The sequence below is a fragment of the Carlito syrichta genome, unplaced genomic scaffold, assembly GCF_000164805.1.
Source record: "Carlito syrichta isolate Samal-C Ts95f unplaced genomic scaffold, Tarsius_syrichta-2.0.1 Scaffold71390, whole genome shotgun sequence".
Lineage (NCBI taxonomy): Eukaryota > Metazoa > Chordata > Mammalia > Primates > Tarsiidae > Carlito > Carlito syrichta.
In genome coordinates, this window is record NW_007015486.1 from 86,136 (window position 1) to 106,065 (window position 19,930).

Here is a 19,930-nt window from a genome sequence, read left to right on the forward strand (position 1 = left end):
TAATAACAGCATTGCTTATAATTGAGCTATTCATAATTCAAAACAAAAGGCCATTGTTGCAAGGTTGTGTAAATGAATCCAGGGCTTTTAGTTATGGGTGTCTTTCTCTTCCATAGTCAGTGGCTGGGTTGACTGAGGTACTCAGTGAGTTAAAGGGAGCAGGACAAACACCCTATGTGCTGTCACTTTTTTTTTTTTTTGAGTTGGAATCTCACTCTGTCACCCAGGCTGGAGCGCAGTAGCATGCTCATGGCCACCACAGCCTCGACTTGCTGGCTCAGGCAATCCTTCTGCCTCAGCCTTCCAAGTAGCTGGAACTACAGTCACGTGCCACCATGCCCAGCTAATTTTTTTTAATTTAATGTAGAGATGAGGTCTTGCCAAGTTGCCCAGGCTGGTCTCGAACCTGCAGGCTCAGGCAATCCTCTCACCTTGGCCTCCCAAATTGCTGGGATTATAGGCGTGAGTCGCCGTGCCTGGCCTAACGCTGTCGCTTTTGTGGTCATACACTTCCCTAGACTGCCACCTTCCAACAGGCCAAGGCGGCGGTGGAGGTATGTACCAGACAGGAGTGAAGACGGCTTCTGCAAATTCATTGCCTAAGCAAGCACTGTGGAGACCAATTTAGCCGGCTGTTCTAAGGCTCAAGTGGGTCATTCCCTAGGGTCTGAAAATTGCATTTCAAGGTAAATACCTGCCTAGAGAAACATTCACACACATGCAGAAAGATGTGGACAAGGATGCTTACTTGCTCACTGTGGCTTTCTCACAGTGAAAAAGAGAAACAATCTAAATAGCCATCAGTTGAGGTATGGATAATTCAACATGGAATAGTCATACGATGGAATGTTATGCAGGAGTTAAAAGAAATGGACTGAAATTGCCAGTTGGTCTGGGCCTGACTCCAGTCACTTCCTAAGTCTGTATGGGAGTGTTGGGTAGTGTAGTATCTATCCTGTTTCCTTTTGTTCTCCTTTCTGCCAGTTTACCTGCAAGAAGTGTGTGTGTATGTGTGTGTGTGCGTGTGTTCAGATATGCATGCATTTGACATAAATTAAAATTCCACACTTACTACATGCCTGAACTTGGATAAGTCAGTAATTTTGTCAAGACTCAGGTTTCTCATTTGTAAAATGGGGATAATAATTACACTTCATAGCATTATTACTAAGATGAAATGAAATTAGCTGTGTGTGGTGGCACCTGTAGTCTCAGGTACTCAGGGGGCTGTGGTAGGAAGATCATTTGAGCCCAGGAATTTGAGGCCACATGCAGGACATGATCAGAGTAGGGAGACAGAGTGAGACCCTGACTCAAAAAGAAAAGAAAAGAGATTAAGTGAGATAATGTATAAGCACATAGTAAGTGTTCAACTATGAACAACAGATAGTAATATGACTTCAGGCATTTATTAAGCACACACTGGGCGGCAAGCACTCTTCTAGACTCTGGGACTATATGGAGTATGTAATAAGATAGACATGGGACCCACAGGACTAACATTGTCCCTCATGGGACTAACATTCTATTGGGGTAGACAGTAGGCAGTTAAAAGCTTATTTTACTTTCAGTAATGATGAGTGATATAAGCAGATGAAGTGTCCTAAAGTGACTAAGGAGAAGAAGTTGTCTGAGCTTGGAAGAGGCTGGGAGGCTTTCTCCTGAGGAAGTGATATTTGAGCAAAGTTCTATGAGAAGCTCCCAGTGAAGATCAGGGGGACAAGGAAACAAGTGTGAATGGCCTGTGAGTGGGGAGTCCTAGTACCCAGCGAGGTGGGCAGGGGTTCTGTGAGGCTTGGAACACCACAGCGAGAGTGTAGAAGTGTTTTAAGAGAAGTTGAGTTTGACACACGGTGACATGAACTGATTGCTGTCTTTTAAAAGCAGTTATTTGGGTAGGGAACGTATTGTCATATTTATCTTACCATACTTTAGAAAGGTCCATTTTGCTTCATTCTCTGAGTTTCAGAGAAGTTATGAGTGGTTCTTTTTTCTTGAGTCATAGCTGGTGGTCCCTGCCCTGCCTTTGTTGGTTTAATGCCTTCTACCAATCCAGATGAAAGTTTTTTGTTTTGGGAGTTTGTTCATGTTTAACAAATTCAAAATTTTAGAATAGCCAAATAATCTAAGAATAAGTAAAACATAAAAAAATAAGTTAAAAAAATCTCCAACCTAACAACAAAAAAATGTAATTATGGAATAATGATGATAGTTGTTATACTACCATTTGAGTGAGTGTTGCATATACAGTACTGACAATGGCTAAGTGTTGACCTGTAAGCCCTTGTTTAATCCTTTGAACAGTCTTATGAGTTATGTCGTTTTGAGAGAAGAGAATTTCAGCATGGTGACATACTTGCCCATGGTAACACCGCTAGTGAATAAGAGGTAGGATGTAAACCTCAAGCTCATGTCTTCAGCTGCTGCCTTCTAGATTTGTAGGCACAGTTAGGCTGGTGACTGTTTGGTTTCTTTATACAATGCAACCTCACCTTTCAGTTTTCCTCTTTTCTGCTCTGAGTAATCCCTGTCTGGTACCACTTTTTCAGCTGCCCCAAGTCCCCTTCTGTGTCTCTCTTCCTGGTATAATCTCCATTCCTGTAAAGTACCTGATTTCTCCAAATTATTTCTTCTATTCCCAAACCCTTATTCCTCCAGGTTAGCTCCCCTTGCAGTGATAGGGTGACAGCAATGGCATTAAATGAATTTGTACTGAATATGAGAGGCCAAAACTTGTGTTCTAAGAAAGAATTGAATCACAATTAAATATTGTGTTCATTCACGATTTCTCTAGAGAAGACTATTAAATAATCAGTTTCTGTTCTAGGAATGCAGTGTCAAAGAAGAAAGACTATGTCCCTCTCTTGTGGGTTCATGTTCTGGTCGGGGGTGGAAGACAGGCAAAAAAGAGATTGGCAGGTGCTACAGAAATGTTAGGCTAGGTACTTAAGGCGTTGGGAGGGGAACTACAGTGAAGCAAAGATATTCGAGGGGCCTTTGGGGCAGGAGTGGGGTGGGTGGAGCAAGGGAGAGGAGTTGTCTTATGGATCAAGGCAAGATGGGTTGTGGTGCCACTCACCAAGGAGGAGAACCCAGGGGTAGAGCCTGGGCTCTGGGTAGGGGAAGAAGACGCTAGAGTTCGGAATTTGTGGAGTTCTTATGAGACATTGAAGGTCTCCACTGGGAAATTGTGTTGGTAAGCTCAGATCTTGGAAGAGAGAAGGAAAGTTGGAGATATCTTTTGGTAAACTTTGGCACATAGACAGCAGGTAACTCCATCCTGTGAGTTAAGGTCCTCTGCTACCTACCACTTTCTTCCTCCTATTCCCCTTTCTTCCCTTCAACTGGGCAATCCATGTTGGGCAGTCTTCCTCAAAGGAGGGTAATGTCATTATCAGAGTTAACTTCTGGAAGCAGGGTCATGTAGTAGAATTGCTGGGAAGAGATAAGTTCAGTGCATCTGAGGTGGGGGTAAAATGACATTCCATGTCGGCTCACGGAGTTTTGATGAACACACCTCTGAGGTTCTCTTGATGTTACTCACTGGCAACTTGAGGGCCTTCCTCCTAGAGTGATCCTCCACTTGGCCTTGGGCATTTCTGTGGCACTGGAGAAGCCCAGGACTAGAGGATGTAGTGCCCAAAATAACCTACCCTCTTAGGTGTGACTTTCTGTGTCTAGGGCTTAACTGACAAGTGTAATGCAAATTGAGAAAGAAAACAAACCAAGGCTCGACCAGGAAACAAGTCCACTCCTATGGCCCCTGCCTGAGAGCAGCATTGTCTTTTATTGCCTTACCTCAGAAATGCCACTGATAGATGGTTTATGCTTTTATTTCACAGAGAAGATTCTTGTATCTTTTATAGAGAAAAGTGTTATGCTCAATTTCCTAATTAGGCTAAATCAAATAGTTGTTTTAATCCCTAGGTCACTAATAAAAATAATTGTTGCAGGCTTTACAGTATGTAGTTTTCACAATTTTTTGTTTGTTTTTTAGACAGGGTCTTACTCTGTCACCCAGGATGAAGTGCAGCTTGGTGAGATCATAGCTTACCACAACCTCAACCTTCTGGAACTATAGGCATGCACTGCCATACCTAGCTAATTTTTTGGTCTTTTGTAGAAGCAAGGTCTCACTTTGTTACCCAAGCTGGTCTTGAACTCCTGGGCTCAAGTAATTCTCCTGCCTCAGCCTCCCAAAGTGCTGAGATTACTGGCATGAGCCACCATGCCTGGCCCCAGTTTTTACAAATATTTTAACTGTTATAATAACCTTGTAAAACAGTTGTTTTATTATATTCATTTTACCATGGCTTCATGAAAGCCTGATGCTGTCATGGGTGGGAAGATCAAATTAACTTTTGGAGGCCTGTGGTAGAATACCTGAGAACCTGCAGCCAAGGTTGTGGACCCTGGTAGGTCCCAATTTGTGTTAGAGGGTGCAGGTATTAAAGACAGAGATGAGAAGCATGTTGTTAGGGACTGAATTGTGTTCCCCACCTCGTTCATATATTTAAGTCCTAACCCTCAATGTGATGATGTTTTGGGGGGAGGCTTTTGGAGTCATGAAGTTTAGGTGAGGTCATGGGAGCAGGGCCCTCACAATGGGATAAGTACCCTTACAGGAAGAGATATAAGAGAGCCTGTGATCCACATGATTGTTCTCTCTCCTCCTTCTCCCTCTCTCCTTTTCTTTCCCTTCTCTTCACCTCTCTCCTTCCCCCTACCCTCTCTCTCTCTCTCTCTCTCTCTCTCTTTCTTCCTGTCCCCCCACCATGGAGGACACTGCAAGAAGGTGGCCATCTGCAAGTCAGGAAGAGAGCCCTCCCCAGAACCTGGTCATCCTGGCACTCCATTCACAGATTTCTAGGCTTCAGGACTGTGAGAAAGAAACGACTGCTGTTTAAGCCTCCAGTTTATGGTATATTTTTATGGCAGCCCAAGCAAACTAATATACGTGTCCAAATAGTGCAAGGAGAATGGGAGGTGGGTATAGAGACTGGAATTCCCAAAGATTCTAAGAGTCAGAGGACACCAAAAGAGGGACATGTGGGGTGAGTGTAGGAGTCCAGCAGTGGTATTTCCATTTCTCTGTGTGTGTGCATTCCTGGTAGCATGCGCATTCGTTGATCCACCATACAGGTCTAGAAAGAAACAGATTTGCAATGATTGGTCCAGAGTTCACCCTTTTGAGTGACCCCAGCAACTTGGTGAACCTTTCAGGGCCTTGATCTCCTCAACTTTAAAATAGAATTAGTCATAACCCTTGCCCTTCCTTTTTCAGAAGATTATTGGTAGGAAAATGCTAAATTAGAGAACATTACAGAAATATTACTATGGGAGACACGTACAGGGTCAGCATTGAGTGGAGGTCTCAGAGATCACTGGAATTGATGCTCTTTATTCCTTAATGTCCCAAAAAAAGAAACAGGAGTGATGTGAACAAAATATATTCAGTTGGTTTTCCCCCTTTATAACAATAACAGGGCAAAATTTCTAGTCATAAAAGTTTACCAGTTGACAGGTTTTTCCTTCCTTGAAAATTCTGAGACTTAAATTGCACTTCATACAGAGAACATGTTCAGCATCGTGAGTGGGGATTACATTGAAATAAGCCTGAGAGCTAGTTAACATTCAAGGACGATAGAAAGAGAGGGAGGTGTTGCCTCCAGAGTGGGTATGATTTAATAGGGGATTCTGTGGATTGAGGGTTGGGAAGGATCAGGACTCTGTTCAACCCCCTGGTGAGGTGAGGCCAGCTTGGGGAGCTTTCCAGGCTGTTCTAGGACCCTGCGGGGTTGATAACCCAGCCTGAGCCCAAAATGGAGACACAGCCCCTGTTTCTGTCACTCTCTCTGTGGCCTGTTCCTATCACTGTCTGCTCAAAGTCCTGTTTATGCTCATTTGCACGCTCTCTCCTCAGTCTCTCTCCCTGTCTCTCTCTCTCTCTCTCTCTGTGGGGGGTGAGGAGGGCTGCCTGCTCACTGCAGATCACATTCAGTGGGGGGAAGGTAGAGTCCTGCTCACCCCTCATCCTGCCTCAGCAGTGATACCTGTAGTTTCTGCAGCGACCTTGGCAGAAACGGTCTTCTGGTCTATATCATCTCATAACACAACATGCTACTTCTGGGGAAGCTTGTCTTCTGGGACATTGAACGGCTATTGAGCGGCATTTGCTTTTCTACCTTCCTCTGCCACGTCTTCCCAGTGATTTGTCGATGTTTAAAATATCAAATGTCTTCTGAAGCTAATACAAACATACCTTCAGCTTCCTTAATCCAAACGCACAGCTGTGTCTGGAAGTGGAGCTGCAAGAACATAGGCAGTCCTGTTTCCTCCAGTCCCTTCTAGAGGCGTTGCAAGCCCTTGTCTAGGTTTGATTTCACATAGGGCCCTTGGGGTAGGAAAAGTGCACATTGCTGTCACCTACCAAAAGAACACTGTAGGCAAGAGGACCTTCCACTGGCCAATCACTCCACCCCTCTGAGCCTCTCTTTTCTTGTCTCTGTGATGCGGGAGACAGGAGTTGATGCTGTGGCTCATTTTAGTTCTGACTCTCATGATCCAACTTTCTTCTTTTTTTTTTGAGTTGGGCTCTCACTCTTACCTATGCTAGAGTGCAGTGGCATGATCACAGATCACTGCAGTCTTGATCCTCTGCCTTAGTCTCCTGAGTAGCTGGTACTACAAGCACATACTACCATGTCCGGCTAATTTTTTAAAATGTATTTATTATAGAGATGAGGTCTGGCCATGTTTCCCAGGCTGGTTCGCAAGCTCAGTCAATCCTCCTGCCTTGGCCTCCCAAAGTGCTGGGATTACTGGCATGAAACACGGCACCTAGCCTTGGATTGGTTTTACTATGTGAAAGTCACATGTCAGACTTCTTCCCTCCCTGTCTACCCGCCTCCCCCAGGACTCAGACCTTGAGTGGTTTTTGCTGACAAGTTAATGGGAACAAATAGGACAAAGCCATTTGTGTGAACTCATGCAGACCATGCTCTGACAACAGACCGTTTAGCCAGAGATGGGGATGTGATTTATGATAGAAGTTGCTGGGATCTCTACAGAGAATTTTCTTTCCTCAAAGCCAGTTGGCCTGAATGGCAGTTGAGACCCACAGTCTTAGACATGTCTCCATGTACTGACTCAGGCAGAATTTGTAAAAGACACGGCTGTGCTTGCTGAAATACCTGCATTTTATCTAATGGTAACTTGCACATTCGTGCAGTGTTTTTGCAGTTTTTCTTTACATGCTTATTTGATCTTTCAAAACACCTATATAGCGTAACCAGGACAGTCGGGACTACTCCTGAGAGGAGCCACTTCCAGTGCTCCCGTGCATGGCCCCCGCCAGCTCAGCCAGCATTGCCCATGGTGAAAACACGCCAATTAGTACTGTGTGTACAAGCTTTCCATTCTACAGCCACCGCTGGAAAAGTAAATAGCAATCCAGGAGATAAAGTTAATGAGTAAATATGGTCGGATTAGGTGCACAGAAGGCTAACAATCTTCCTCTGAGGGCACAGCATCATGCTGACTGTAGAGGCTAGGGAGACTGCTGCTGGTGTAACAGTTCTTCTTTTGTTTTGTTTTGTTTTTTTTTCTAAGTATTTGTTACTTACTTGTTTATCAAGATAAATGGCTACTTAGCCCACATAGCATGTTTCATGGTTCAGGAACACAGCTCAGTGACAAACTTCTATGAAATTCAACCCAAAGAAATTCTTTGTATTCCCAAGTCACTTTGTACTCTGAAAGATACCGGCCTTTCTCATCTCCTCAAAATCTTTCATGGAATCGTAATTTCTGTGGAAATCTGTATATGCCTTCTTTCTTGGTTCAGCCACAGCAAACTTATAGCAAGCTGCAACCCCCAGGGATATGACGAATGCTCCAACAATATGAAACCACAGACGTTTGGCCAGAAGGCCATGCACCTGAGGTTCCGTCAAAGCACCAGAAGCCATGGTAGTTATTGTCCTTGACAGGTATGTCAGCCTCAACACCGGTGTTCTTCCAGAATGATGCACAAATGGAGGGCCTGGTGTCACATTTCTATTGCTGGTCTGTGGAGAAAAACATTAGCATTCTTTACTAAATTTTGCTTTATGTTTGAGTTGTAAGGGACCTTGGAGGGCATTTTTATGGGCTGATTTGTGTTCCTTGAAAATTTATAACCCATAGTATCTCTGAGTGTGACTGTATTTAAGTTAGGGTCTTTTTTGGTGGGGAGGGTTAGGGTCTCACTCTGTCGCCTAGACTAGAGTGCAGTGGAATGATCATGGCTCACCTTATCCTTGACCTCCTGGATACCTCAGCCTCCCAAGTAAAGGCACGTACCACCATGCCAACTAATTTTGGTTTTGTAGAGACAAGGTCTTGCTATGTTGCCCAGTCTGGTCTCAAACTCCTGGGCTCAAGCAATCCTCCTGCCTTGGCCTCCCAAAGTGCTGGGATTACAGGCTTGAGTCACCACACCCAGCCTGGAGTTAGGGTCTTTAAGGGGATGGTTAAGTTAAAATGAGATCATTAATGTAGACCCTCATCTGTTATGTCTGATGTCCTCATGAGAAGAGATTAGGACACAGACAGGCACAAAAGGAAGACTAGGTAACAACACAGGGAGAACATGACTGTTTAGAAACTGAGGAAGGAGTCTTAATAGAAACCAACACTCCCAACACCTTGATTTTGGACTTCTGGCCCCCAGAATTGTGAGAAAATAGCATTTCTGTTGTTTAGGCCACTCGGTCTATGGTGCTTATTATGGCAGCTTGAGCTGACTCATGCAGTCATGTAGGCCTAACTTCATCCCAGTTTAAATTCCTTTGCCCCCAGTCCTTGACAGAAGATTACCTAGCCTTTGCTTGGCTGCTTCTAGAGATGTGAAACTTGCTACCTCAGAAGGCAGCTAGGATCTTGTGTGCTTGGGACTCTCTCAGCTGCAGCAGCAGCAGAAAATCATGTCTTAAGTGTGTTAAACAAAACAGGGAATGCATTGTCTAATTGAAGAGCCCAGCACATGGCCCCAGGAGTAGCTTTAACCAGGTCTCCAGTGATGTGATCAGAACCTGCATCTGTCCATCTACTATTCCTGTCTCCTGTTGGGTCGGCTTACCCAAGCCCATGCTGGGGACCCCAGGCAGCTCTAGGATCAAGTCCAGCTGAGGGAGGGAGAAGCCTGCTCTCCTTTGTTTCTGCTTAGCAGCTGAAGCACCACCACCTCCTGTTCTGACTGCTCACAGGTCTGACTTTGGGCTTAGAGAGAGAGTGAGCCCACCCCCTCTCAGCAGAAGAGCCCTTCACACCCTTGAGTATACCTCCTGCAACTTTGCGTCTCCAATTTCCCCAGGGGTTTCTCTCAGAACATCTTATCCAAGACTCCTCTTTTTTCTTTCCCCTCCCTGTTCTGACTCCTTTCTTTTTCTGTCAGTGATTTCTTAGAGTGTGGTGTCTGTAATTGTCCCCACTTCTACTATGGGGTGTCCACTGTCAAGACAACAGGATTATTATCCCCTTTGACGTGGTTATGATATTCCTTCAGCCTGAATTTCCATGAACTTTAGTTCCCTCAAATTTAACTTAGGTTCAACTAAAACTCTTGAGGCCTTTTTCAAATTAATTGCTGCACCAAATGTCAGTGACTCTTCTCTAGTAATTACAGTATTTGTATTATATGTATACCTCAGGCCATATCCTGGAAAATGTTTAAACACAATTATGGTGTGTGTGTGTGTGTGTGTGTGTGTGTGTGTGTGTGTGTGTGTGTGAAAGAGAGAGAGAGAGAGAGAGAGAGAGATAAGGAGACATCATTTGACTAAATGAAAAGTATAACAACGAAACAGCATGTTGTAACTTCCAAGTGGTTGGGTCCCGTTTATCAAGGCTCCATTTTCTTTTAAACATCCTTTGTGCTTGGTGGCTCAGCCTGTAATCCCGCACCTTTGGGAGGCTGAGGTGAGTGGATTGCCTGAGCCCGCGGGTTCGAGACCCGCCTGGGCAGCAAGACCTCATCTCTACAATAAATCAAAAAAATCAGCCGGGCGTGGTAGCGCATGCCTGTAATTCCAGCTACTTGGAAGGCTGAGGCGGAAGGATCGCCGGAGGCCAGCAGGTTGAGGCTGCGGTGGCCGGGAGCCGCCACTGCACTCCAGTCTGGGTGACAGAATGAGACTCCAACTCAAAAAAAACAACAACAACAAAAAAAAATCCTTTGTTTCTACCTGGAGACATACATAACCTAAGAGAAAATAGATAAACTGAAAGAATAATGGAGAGGCGTAAATATGGCCAGGGACCAACACAGCGACCCTGCTGATGGTGACCATAACTCCACTCTTAGCTTTCCAGTCATTTAGAGAGGAGCCATCTGAATACAGTGAATTGAAGAGTGATTTAAAACCAGCAGAGCCTCAGACTTCACTTTTACCTTTTCTTTTTCTAGCAGGAACCACGGAAGGTAGGATTAACAGCTGCACATAACATACACAGCCAATATTGTTTCTCCCTCATTTACTTCTCTGACATACAATGTGGTTCTTAGCTGTGTTTTAGAAGTCCAGGTGGGTGGCTAGCCGTGCCTGCTTGGTGACGGGAGCTTGGTGGCTGCCAGGATCTCTGCCCATGATCCCTTCAGCTGTGCTATGGAAACTTTTGCCACTGACTCCGTGTTTTGTGGCTGTAGACTAGCTCTTGTTCTTCCTGTGAGATAGGCCTGTGGTGAGCTGACCTCTGTAATCTGCTTCTGCACATATGTTGAGTTTCCATTGCCCAGGGCATCAGGATGGCCCAAAGAAACAGACTCAGTCAGCCTTTCATTCGCCTATTGCTTGTCCACATAAATGACAGTTTTTATCTTTAGTCATAGTCAAAACTATTGGCAAATAAGGACCATCTATATTTTTAATCTTCCTATTTCTGGACCTCTTTTTTGTAGTTGAATTCATTCTTCACATACTCATCACTTATTCCTATACCATAACCATGTATCTTAAAATAAGCACACACACATATGCACACACAGATAATTATACTACATGCACTGTGTATATTCACATACATAATCATGCACATAATATATATTCATACAAATATAAGTATATGTGCATAGTATGTTCATACATATATAATTATAATATCCACATAGTGTATAATAAGTTCCCTATATACACACCTTCAAGTTGTAAACTTTCAAAGATTCAAATGTGCATTTGCATTATTTGAGGAAGCACTGTTCACTGTCAGTTTTCGAGGCACAGGACCCAAATGTAGAATATTACACGAAGGTTGCAGCAGCTGTTCAGAATGCAATCCAGTGCTAGTGTCATCTATGACAAGAAAAGAAGAGCTACTACCCAGATATCGCTGGGGCGTTTTTTAAGAGGGTAGATAGAATTGAGTCCAGCAAGGAACCAGACCCAGTGCCATCAGCGTCAGGCATGAGTGAACTTGCAGCTGGCCCTCCATCTCCCAGATGACAGTCCTTTAGCTCTGCCGTTGCCCACCTCCTCTCCCTCCTCCAGTGAGTAACTCTTCTTGCCTGTTCACTTGATGCCAGCCCCTGTAAGCAAGCTGTTGTACTAAACTGTAATTTTCAAGTTACTGTACTGTAAGATTTAAAAGGCTGTCTGTATTTTTTATGTTTGCTATGTATGATTTGTGTGAACAATATTATAAACCTATTGCAGTAAAGTACTATATAGCCGATTGTGTTTATTGGGTACCTAGGCTAACTTTGTTGGACTTAGAACAAAGGGGACGTAAGAACATACTCTCAGAACGGAACTCATTTGTATGCAAGGGACTTGTGGACATTTTGTCCGCCACTGTATCTCCAGCACTGAGCTTAGAGTATGTTCAGTAAGTATTTGCTAATTGATGTTCTGTTTGAAGTATTCACGAGTTCCCTCTAGTTCATGAATACTTAGCAAGTGCCTGTATTGTATCAAGCACTGGGAATAAAATTGAGGTGACGTGATCTGAGCATCCTCATTCTCCATGGAGAATACAGTCCAGTTGTGGATGTATGGCTACACCCGCGATACCTGTCATGAGGAGAGGCACATGGTGCTGTGGTTACACACACAAGAGAGTGACTTGGAGTGAGACCAGGCTGGGTGAGATCTGAAGGAGGAACAGGAAGTCAGGACATAGTAAGGATTGGGGGGAGGGGCAGTGGCCCAGTGGATCCATTTGGTTCTTGTAGGTGAGAGGGCAGGGAGCTAGGCAGAGTGTCGTGCCAGATAGGCAACAAGGAAGGATATTTATAATAGAATCTTATTTATGTTGGCAGTTTTGATTCAGATGTTCCCACTATGTTTGTATACTTTCCAGTGATCCAAGTAGTTCTTGAAGCAAACAAGTACTTTTTCTTGGTCTGTCTCCACAGAGCACCATTTTAAATTTTATTTTATTTTTTTATTAAGAGTCTCATTCCATCACCCAGGCTGGGGTGTAGTGGCATGCTTATGGCCACCACAGCCTTGACCTCCTGGGCTCAGGCAATCTTTCTGCTTCAGCATTACAAGTAGCTGGAACTACAGGCATGTGCCACCACGGCTGGCTAATTTTTTGATTTATTGTAGAGATGAGGTCTTGCCATGTTGCCCAGGCTGGTCCCGAACCTATGGGCTTAGGCTATCCTCTCCTCGCTTCTGCCCTCCCAGAATGCTAGGATTACAGGTGTGAGATAACGCGCCCAGCTAGAACCACCATTTTTTAAAAAAATTATTGGGGTTTTTTTTTTTTTTAGACAGGGTCCCTCTCTGTTGCCCAGGTTGAAGTGTAGTGTAGAGTCATAACTCACTGCAGTCTCTAACTCCTGGGCTCAAGGAATCCTCCTGCTTCAGCTTCCCAAGTAGCTGGGACTATGGGTGCGTACCACAATGCCCACCTAATTAAAAAAAAAAAATTCTGTAGAGTTAGAGTCTCACTATGTTGCCCATGCTTACAGACTACCATTTTCACTGTCCCGAAAAAAACTGATTATGGCAACTGGATTATTTTGTATACCTTTTTTTAACTGTTTGGACAACTACCTGGTTTACTCATACCCAATCTCCCAACAGATTCAAAAGAAAGGAATAATATTGAATATTAACTTAATAATATTTCCTATTTTGTTTTTAAGCCAAGATAGAAACCCAGATAATGATCCCTTCAGTCTGGAGGACCCTGGGTCAAATGTCGTACATCAGTTAATGTGTCTGTTTATAGTTGCACAAAACATAGGGACTGATCTCTGTCTTTGTTTTTTGAGAAAGTGGATATGCCCATGGCAAACATTCAAAAGGTGTCCAGTAAAGTCTCTCTCCCACCCTGGGGCAGTCCCCAGATTCCCCTTACCTAGAGACCATCAATTAGACGAGGTTCTAATGTTTGTTTCCTTCCAGAGATACTCTGTTCACATGTGAGAGCAGATATATATGTCACTTCCTTTTTCTGACATAGATATCAGTGTATTATACTTCCTCTTCTGCAGTGGCTTTGAACTTGTTTTAGGTGCCACTCAGTTCTGCAGGAGGAAAGTACAAGATCAAGGCGCGGGCAGGTTCCGTGTCTAGTTCTCTGCTTCCAAGATGGCACCTTGAAAGCTATGTCTTCACACGGTGGAAGGAAGAAGGAGGGGGAAATAACTCCTTTACATTTCTTTTTTTTTTCTTTTTGAGCTGGGAACTCAGTCTATTGCCCAGGCTGGAGTGCAGTGGTGTGTTCACGGCTCACTGTGGTTCAAACTCCTGGCCTTAGGCCACCTCTCCACTTGAACCTCCCAAGTAGCTAGGACTGTAAGCGTGTGCCACCACACCTTGCTAATTTTTCTGTGGAGAAGAGGTCTTGCTATGTTGCCTAGGCTGTTCTCAAACTCCTGAGCTCAAGCGATCCTCCCACCTCAGTCTCCCAAAGTACTTGGATTGCAGGTGTGAATCACTGTGCCCAGCCTCACACCTTCTTTATAAGGTCATTAATCCCATTCATGAGGGCTTCATTCTCATAATTTAATCACCTTCTTAAAACGATCTCATTGGTGATTAAGGTTCAGCATGTTAATTTTGGAGGGGACAAAAACATTCAAACCATAGCACCTGCAATCTATGATTTTTAATTTCTTTAGTGTGGAGCATGAACTTTAAGATACTTTCAAAACAATCTGAGAGCAGAAGTCTTTTTTTTCCATCCAGAATTTTTAAGGTTCTTTTTCATGTTTAATTTCCCCCACCACCTTTTAAATCTTTATTGTTATATGAGTATCAAAAAATATAACTTACTATATAAATTCAAAATCTACAGAAATATACTTCTTAGACAATGATGGGCCTCATCATCACAAATTCCCAACGTAACTGTTGTCCATGATTTGGTGTCTGTCTCCTTCTAGGTTGGTTTTTGTACTAATATAACTTGATTATGGATATTATGATTGATTCCATATTGAATATGGAATACTCACATGCAGGATAGGGAACAGGAGAGCTGTTGTTTTGAGAGACTCACCTACTGGTTTTCAGCAGAAGACATTTAGAAATGTGTTTAGGGGCATTTTTAGTTGTTTCAGAGACGCATTTAGCACCCAAGTCAAGGATTTTAAACATCTTACATTGAATGGGTGAGTTCCATACACTCAAGAATTGTGCCATACAAAATGATGGCGGGCTGTTAAGAGACACTATTTTCATGAAACTAGTGCTTTTGGGCCTCAAGTTATATCACTTTATATAAGATTATATTAAATTATGTTGTAGATTCATGAGGATCTGAGCAAGGCAGGCTCTTTTTGAGTTCAGAGATGAAAAGGACTAGCCCTTGCTTCCCAGGAACTCACAATCTTCTGTGTGCAACAGTTGTAGACCATGACAGATCCTTTAATGGAAACAAAGAGTAACAGAGGAATGAAAGGATCAGTGGTGGGATCAGTTATACCTGGAGACATCTGGGAAGGTTTCTTGGAAGGGATGAACCCTTTCAGTAGTAGAACTCACCATCAGAGGTACCAGCACCCAAAGTCGTATCTTGGAAAAGGAGAGCAATGTGTTGTCACCTCTGCTATTGCTGGGTGAACTCTTGGTCTGAGCATGAGACATGCCAGCTCCTGCCCACATGTTGCACAGGCTACTAATTCTGTGACCATGTCTCCTCCCCTCTGGCCACATTTGCTACCATTGTAACCTTAGAAGAATGCATCATGACAGTAGCCCGGGCCACCTCCTTGGGGTGAGAATCCCAAGGATGCTAGCTATGATTCTTTCAAACTAGCCAGTCCTGGGAGGGTGACACAGAATAGCAGGAGATGGCATAGAGAGGGGCAGGGAGGACAGGAGCTTCTAGAAAGTTACTCTGTAGCAAGACCCTGTTTAGCTAGACAGGAACAGAAATCCTGGCAGAACAAACACAGCAGCATTACATCATGCAGATGACTGGGAGGAGGGGGGGACAGTTATGAGAAAATAGGAATTTTGTAGACTAAAATTTAACTCTTTTAAGGCCTAAACTTTTTTTCTTTGAGTCAGGATTCCATTCTGTTGTCCAGGCTGGAGTGCAGTGGCATAGTCACAGCTCACAACAGCTTCAGCCTGCTGGGTTCAGGCGATCCTTCTAGCTCAGTCTTCTGAGTAGCTGGGAACACAGGTGCACATCACCATGCTCAGCTCATTTTTTATTTTTATCTTATTTTATTTTACTGTAGAGACAAGGTCTTGCTATATTGCCCAGGCTGGTCTTGAACTCCTGGACTCAAACAATCCTCCTGGTATAGTCACATTCTGAGTTACTGGGGTTTAGTACTTAGGACTTCAACATATGAATTTTGGGGGATGAGGTGGGGCACACAATTCAGCCCATAACAGTGAATAATACAGCAGTGTAAATATCCCAATCAGATATTAAGAGATTCCTAGGTTGCTAAAATACTTCTCAATGACTATTGCATAAATATTAGTCAACTTCTTTGCCTTTTTGTAGAACCAAATACTGCCTTCCTCTCTACTCATCATTTTACTCTTGCTGATTTCTTGAAGCCTCTGGCTTCCTCAAAATGCTTAGTGAGGAAGGAATACTAATCTCCTCTCTCTTTTGAATTCCAGGACAAAAGTTTTGCCAGAAAACAAAAGAGTACTTAAATACTTTAAAGATAATAATAAGAATAACTGATGCAACCCTTTATTGAGTGCTTACTTTGGGTGAGTCATTGTGTTGTAATTATCACAACAAACCTGCAGAGTAGATGTGTTATCCCTACTTGATAACATGAGGAAACTGAAGCTCAGAGAGATGACGTGACTTTACCCTGGATACGTCTTATTAGGCCTTTTCTTTTTTAGGGAACCAGTTTGGTTCTAAAGGTTCTGATCTCAGTTGTGATACAAGTGAAGGATATATCATATTCACAGCCACTCAGGTAGTTGGTGTGGCCATCTGAGACCTAAGGGTCGCAGAAGGTACAGACCCGTAACTCCAGTGACTGAATTCCACATGGGTAAAGGTTTGAAAGCATAGCACAAGCTACTGCCTTTTAAACTGGGTCGGTTGACTCTGGCTCGCTATAGAGCAGAGGTTTTGTACTATGGCCTGGATTGAATTGTGGTTGTCATGGCAACCCTGAGTCAGAGGTGGGCTCAAAAGAAAGCTTTTGGATAGGCAATATAAATGCAAGAAGGTGGATTACCAAATGTGTTTTCTGATGAAATTATAAGGCAGCATTACTGGAGACATGTTGGAATGAGTTAGACCATTGGTACTGCACCCTGGCTCAATATCAAAACAACTTGGGGAGGCTGGGTGAGGTGGCTCACACTTTTAATCCTAGCACTTTGGGAGGCTGAGTTGGGAGGATCACTTGAACCCACAAGTTCAAGACCAGTCTGGGTAACATAGTGAGACCTCATCTCTACAAAATAAGCTAGGTATGGTGGCACTCACCTGCAATCTAAGCTACTTGGGAGGCTGAGGCAGAAGGATTACCTGAGCTCAGGAAGTCGAGGCTGCCATGAGCTGGATTGCTCCGTTGCGCTCCAGCCTAGGTGACAGAATGAGACCCTGAAACAAAAACAAAACAAAATAACCTGGGGAGTGTTCAACATATCTGGGTTTCTACCATGAAGGTCTTTATTGAGATAGGTATGGGCCTTGATATCTGTAGTTTTATAGTTATCAGAGTAAATCTGAGTACTACCAAGGCTACAGATTAATGAGTGGGGTCAGGTGTCAGCAGCTATGACCTACTGACCAAATCTGGCCTGCTGCCTGTTTTTGTGTAGTCCATGAGCTAAGAATAGTTTCTACACTTTTATTTATTTATTTTTATTTTTATTATTATTATTATTTTTGAGTTGGAGTCTCACTCTGTTGCCCAGGCTGGAGTGCAATGGCACACTTACAGCCACCCCAGCGTCAACCTGCTGGGCTCCGGCAATCCTTCCACCTGAGCTTTCCAAGTAGTTGGAACTACAGGCGTACACTACCACACCCAGATAATTTTTTTGATTTATTGTAGAGACGAGGTCTTGCCAAGTTGTCTGGGCTAGTCTCGAACCAGCAGGCTCAGGAAATTCCCTCTTCTTATTCCTAAAGTCATGCTTGTCCTTTCATTTTCCCCCTCCCAAAGTGCTGGGATTACAGGCTGAGCCACCGAGCCCTGCCAGTTTCTACACTTTTAAATGACTGAAAAAACAATCACAAGAAGGATAATATTTTGTGACACATGAAAAGTATAGGAAATGTAAATGTCAGTGTTCATGATTCAAATGTTACTGGACCACAGCCATGCCATCTGTATACATATCATAGTCTGGGACAGCTCTCCGCTACCACGACAGAGCTGAGCGGTTGTAACAGAGGCTGTGGAGCCCATGACACCTCTGCTTGTCGCTGTATGACCTTTCTAGAAAAACGTTTGCTGACCCCGAGTTAGGCAAAGTTAGGTCATCCACAGAGCTGGTTTAGAACTGAAAAAGGAGGCACAGGTGTGTGTAACTTTTGTGTTGGCATTTTAATTTCCTGTCGGTGACCTGCACTGACCAGGGAAGGGTTAGGACCGCACCGGTGAATCAGAACGGAGAGAAGAAAACTACTCGGAGGCAGCTCTTCTGGGAACAGTCTGGCCAAGACTGAAGCCGATTTTATTCAAACCTTTTCCAACTTATATACCATTTTCTATACCCTCCAGCAATGTGATAATCACTCACTGGGGGCGTACAAGTTTCGTGCTTTACAAACTATGCATCACAAGACCACCACGAGATCTGCAATTTCCAAGCAAACAATTCAAATTCCATGATGCCTGCCGTGCTTACATCAAGGTCACAGGTGCACAATTTCAATACAAATCGTTCAAAGTGTTTTCCATAATGTTCAATGAATCATTCATATTATACTCTTTGCTCTATACCCTGATTAATACAAAAAACTTTCCTGAGTTAACTCTAGGTTCAATCCAAGTTCACTGATTCCCAATATTTTTAACAATTAATATTATCAACTTAACACTATACTATTAACCTATTACAATTTAACATAACGCCTTATAACTCAGTTAAAACTTATTCTTAAACTACAAAACTTTACTATAATTCATGTTTCATATGTCTAAACTTTAATTTTCATATGATCTGGTTATTGGACTTTAATACTATGCTATATCCTATTAAGCTAATACCTTATCGTTAATTCTTTTATAAATCATATAGTAACTATTACACTTGAATAATGTAGCAAAAGGAATCAAAACAGCAAGCATAGATTTACGCAGCTATGAGTGTATATGTATATATTTTATCCCAACAAGTCTACTCTAAAAATCAAATAGTAGCTGTCACACTCTTGAACAAGGAAATGCAGGGCTTCCAAGATGGCGGCCATGGGCTGAAGCAGACAGAGTTTCGGTAATTAACGAAACAAAAGAAAACGTTCTACCTGGCTAGGGGCAGGGGACAGAACTATCATGGTAATTTAGTTCCTAATCTTAGCCCTAGGGGAAACAGCTTTCGGGAACAAGGACTACCCAGTCTACCAGGAAATAGAAGTAAAAAAATATCTAGCAAGAAGCTAAACTTAGAAAGACAGAAACAATTCCGCCATGCACCTTCCATCAAGTGTACTGAGATTCACTTATAAGTTTTACTGCCATGTATGCACACTGGTCACCAATCACACGCCAATATCATAGGTATAACTGATATCCTATGTCAGAGGCGATCTTCCAGATGGGCCTTTACAGGCCTCAGCCATGTAGCTATAGATGTTGGCTCCCAACAATCACTGACACTTAATGTTGCAGCTTTATTCATTTATTCTAGAAATAAAATCACATTTCATGTGATTAAATCTGCAAATCATTGAGTGTGTATAAAGTTGAGTTTTCCAATTCATGAGTCCATTTATTTTTCTTTTGTTGTGAAATACCCATCTGTCTTTTGCTTACACTTTAACTGTATTTTATATTAAAGATTTATAAATCTTTCATATATATAGTGCATATGAAGGCTTTGTCAATTATTTGTATCCCAATTGTGTTTTCGTAAGCATATAATTTAATTTCAAATTATTTGAATTTAACTTTCTTATTTCTCTGAGTTCACAAATATATTTTTTAAGGTATTTTACCTTTTAAAATAAATTTATAATGGCCCTCACAGTAATGTCAGAAAATGAACTTTCAAAACCTTTACTTTGGTATTTTAAAGTGAATCACATAAAATAAAGCCATTATTGGAATTAACTAACTTTCTGTTTAACGTATCTTATGACACACTTTACACACATAAAATGAATTAAATGGTTTTAAATATTTTTTGTCTATGACAACAGTTTTCAAAAGATGTATGAGCAGCCAAGAGATAAATGAAAAAATGTTCACCCTCACTAGTCGTCAAAGATATGCAAATTAAAGCTACACTGAGATACCACCTACCACCTACTTCCAGTCAGAGTGGCCATC

The 19,930-nt window shown here is 42.7% G+C and overlaps 2 protein-coding genes across 3 annotated transcripts in view; one reads left to right on the top strand and one right to left on the bottom strand.

The window, feature by feature from the left end:
* Positions 1–19,930, top strand: part of MFSD6 (major facilitator superfamily domain containing 6) — an 85,571-nt gene that overhangs the window by 40,569 nt on the left and 25,072 nt on the right. The gene's annotated exons all lie outside the window — the stretch shown is intronic.
* Positions 7,743–7,970, bottom strand: LOC110595091 (cytochrome c oxidase subunit 6C-like). Its single transcript, XM_021709565.1, has one exon. It carries the CDS (start codon positions 7,968–7,970, stop codon positions 7,743–7,745), a length of 228 nt encoding a protein of 75 aa, XP_021565240.1.

Excerpts from the sequence above, each read along its gene's own strand:
- LOC110595091 (XM_021709565.1), bottom strand. The coding sequence starts at position 7,970 with ATGGCTTCTGGTGCTTTGACGGAACCTCAGGTGCATGGCCTTCTGGCC.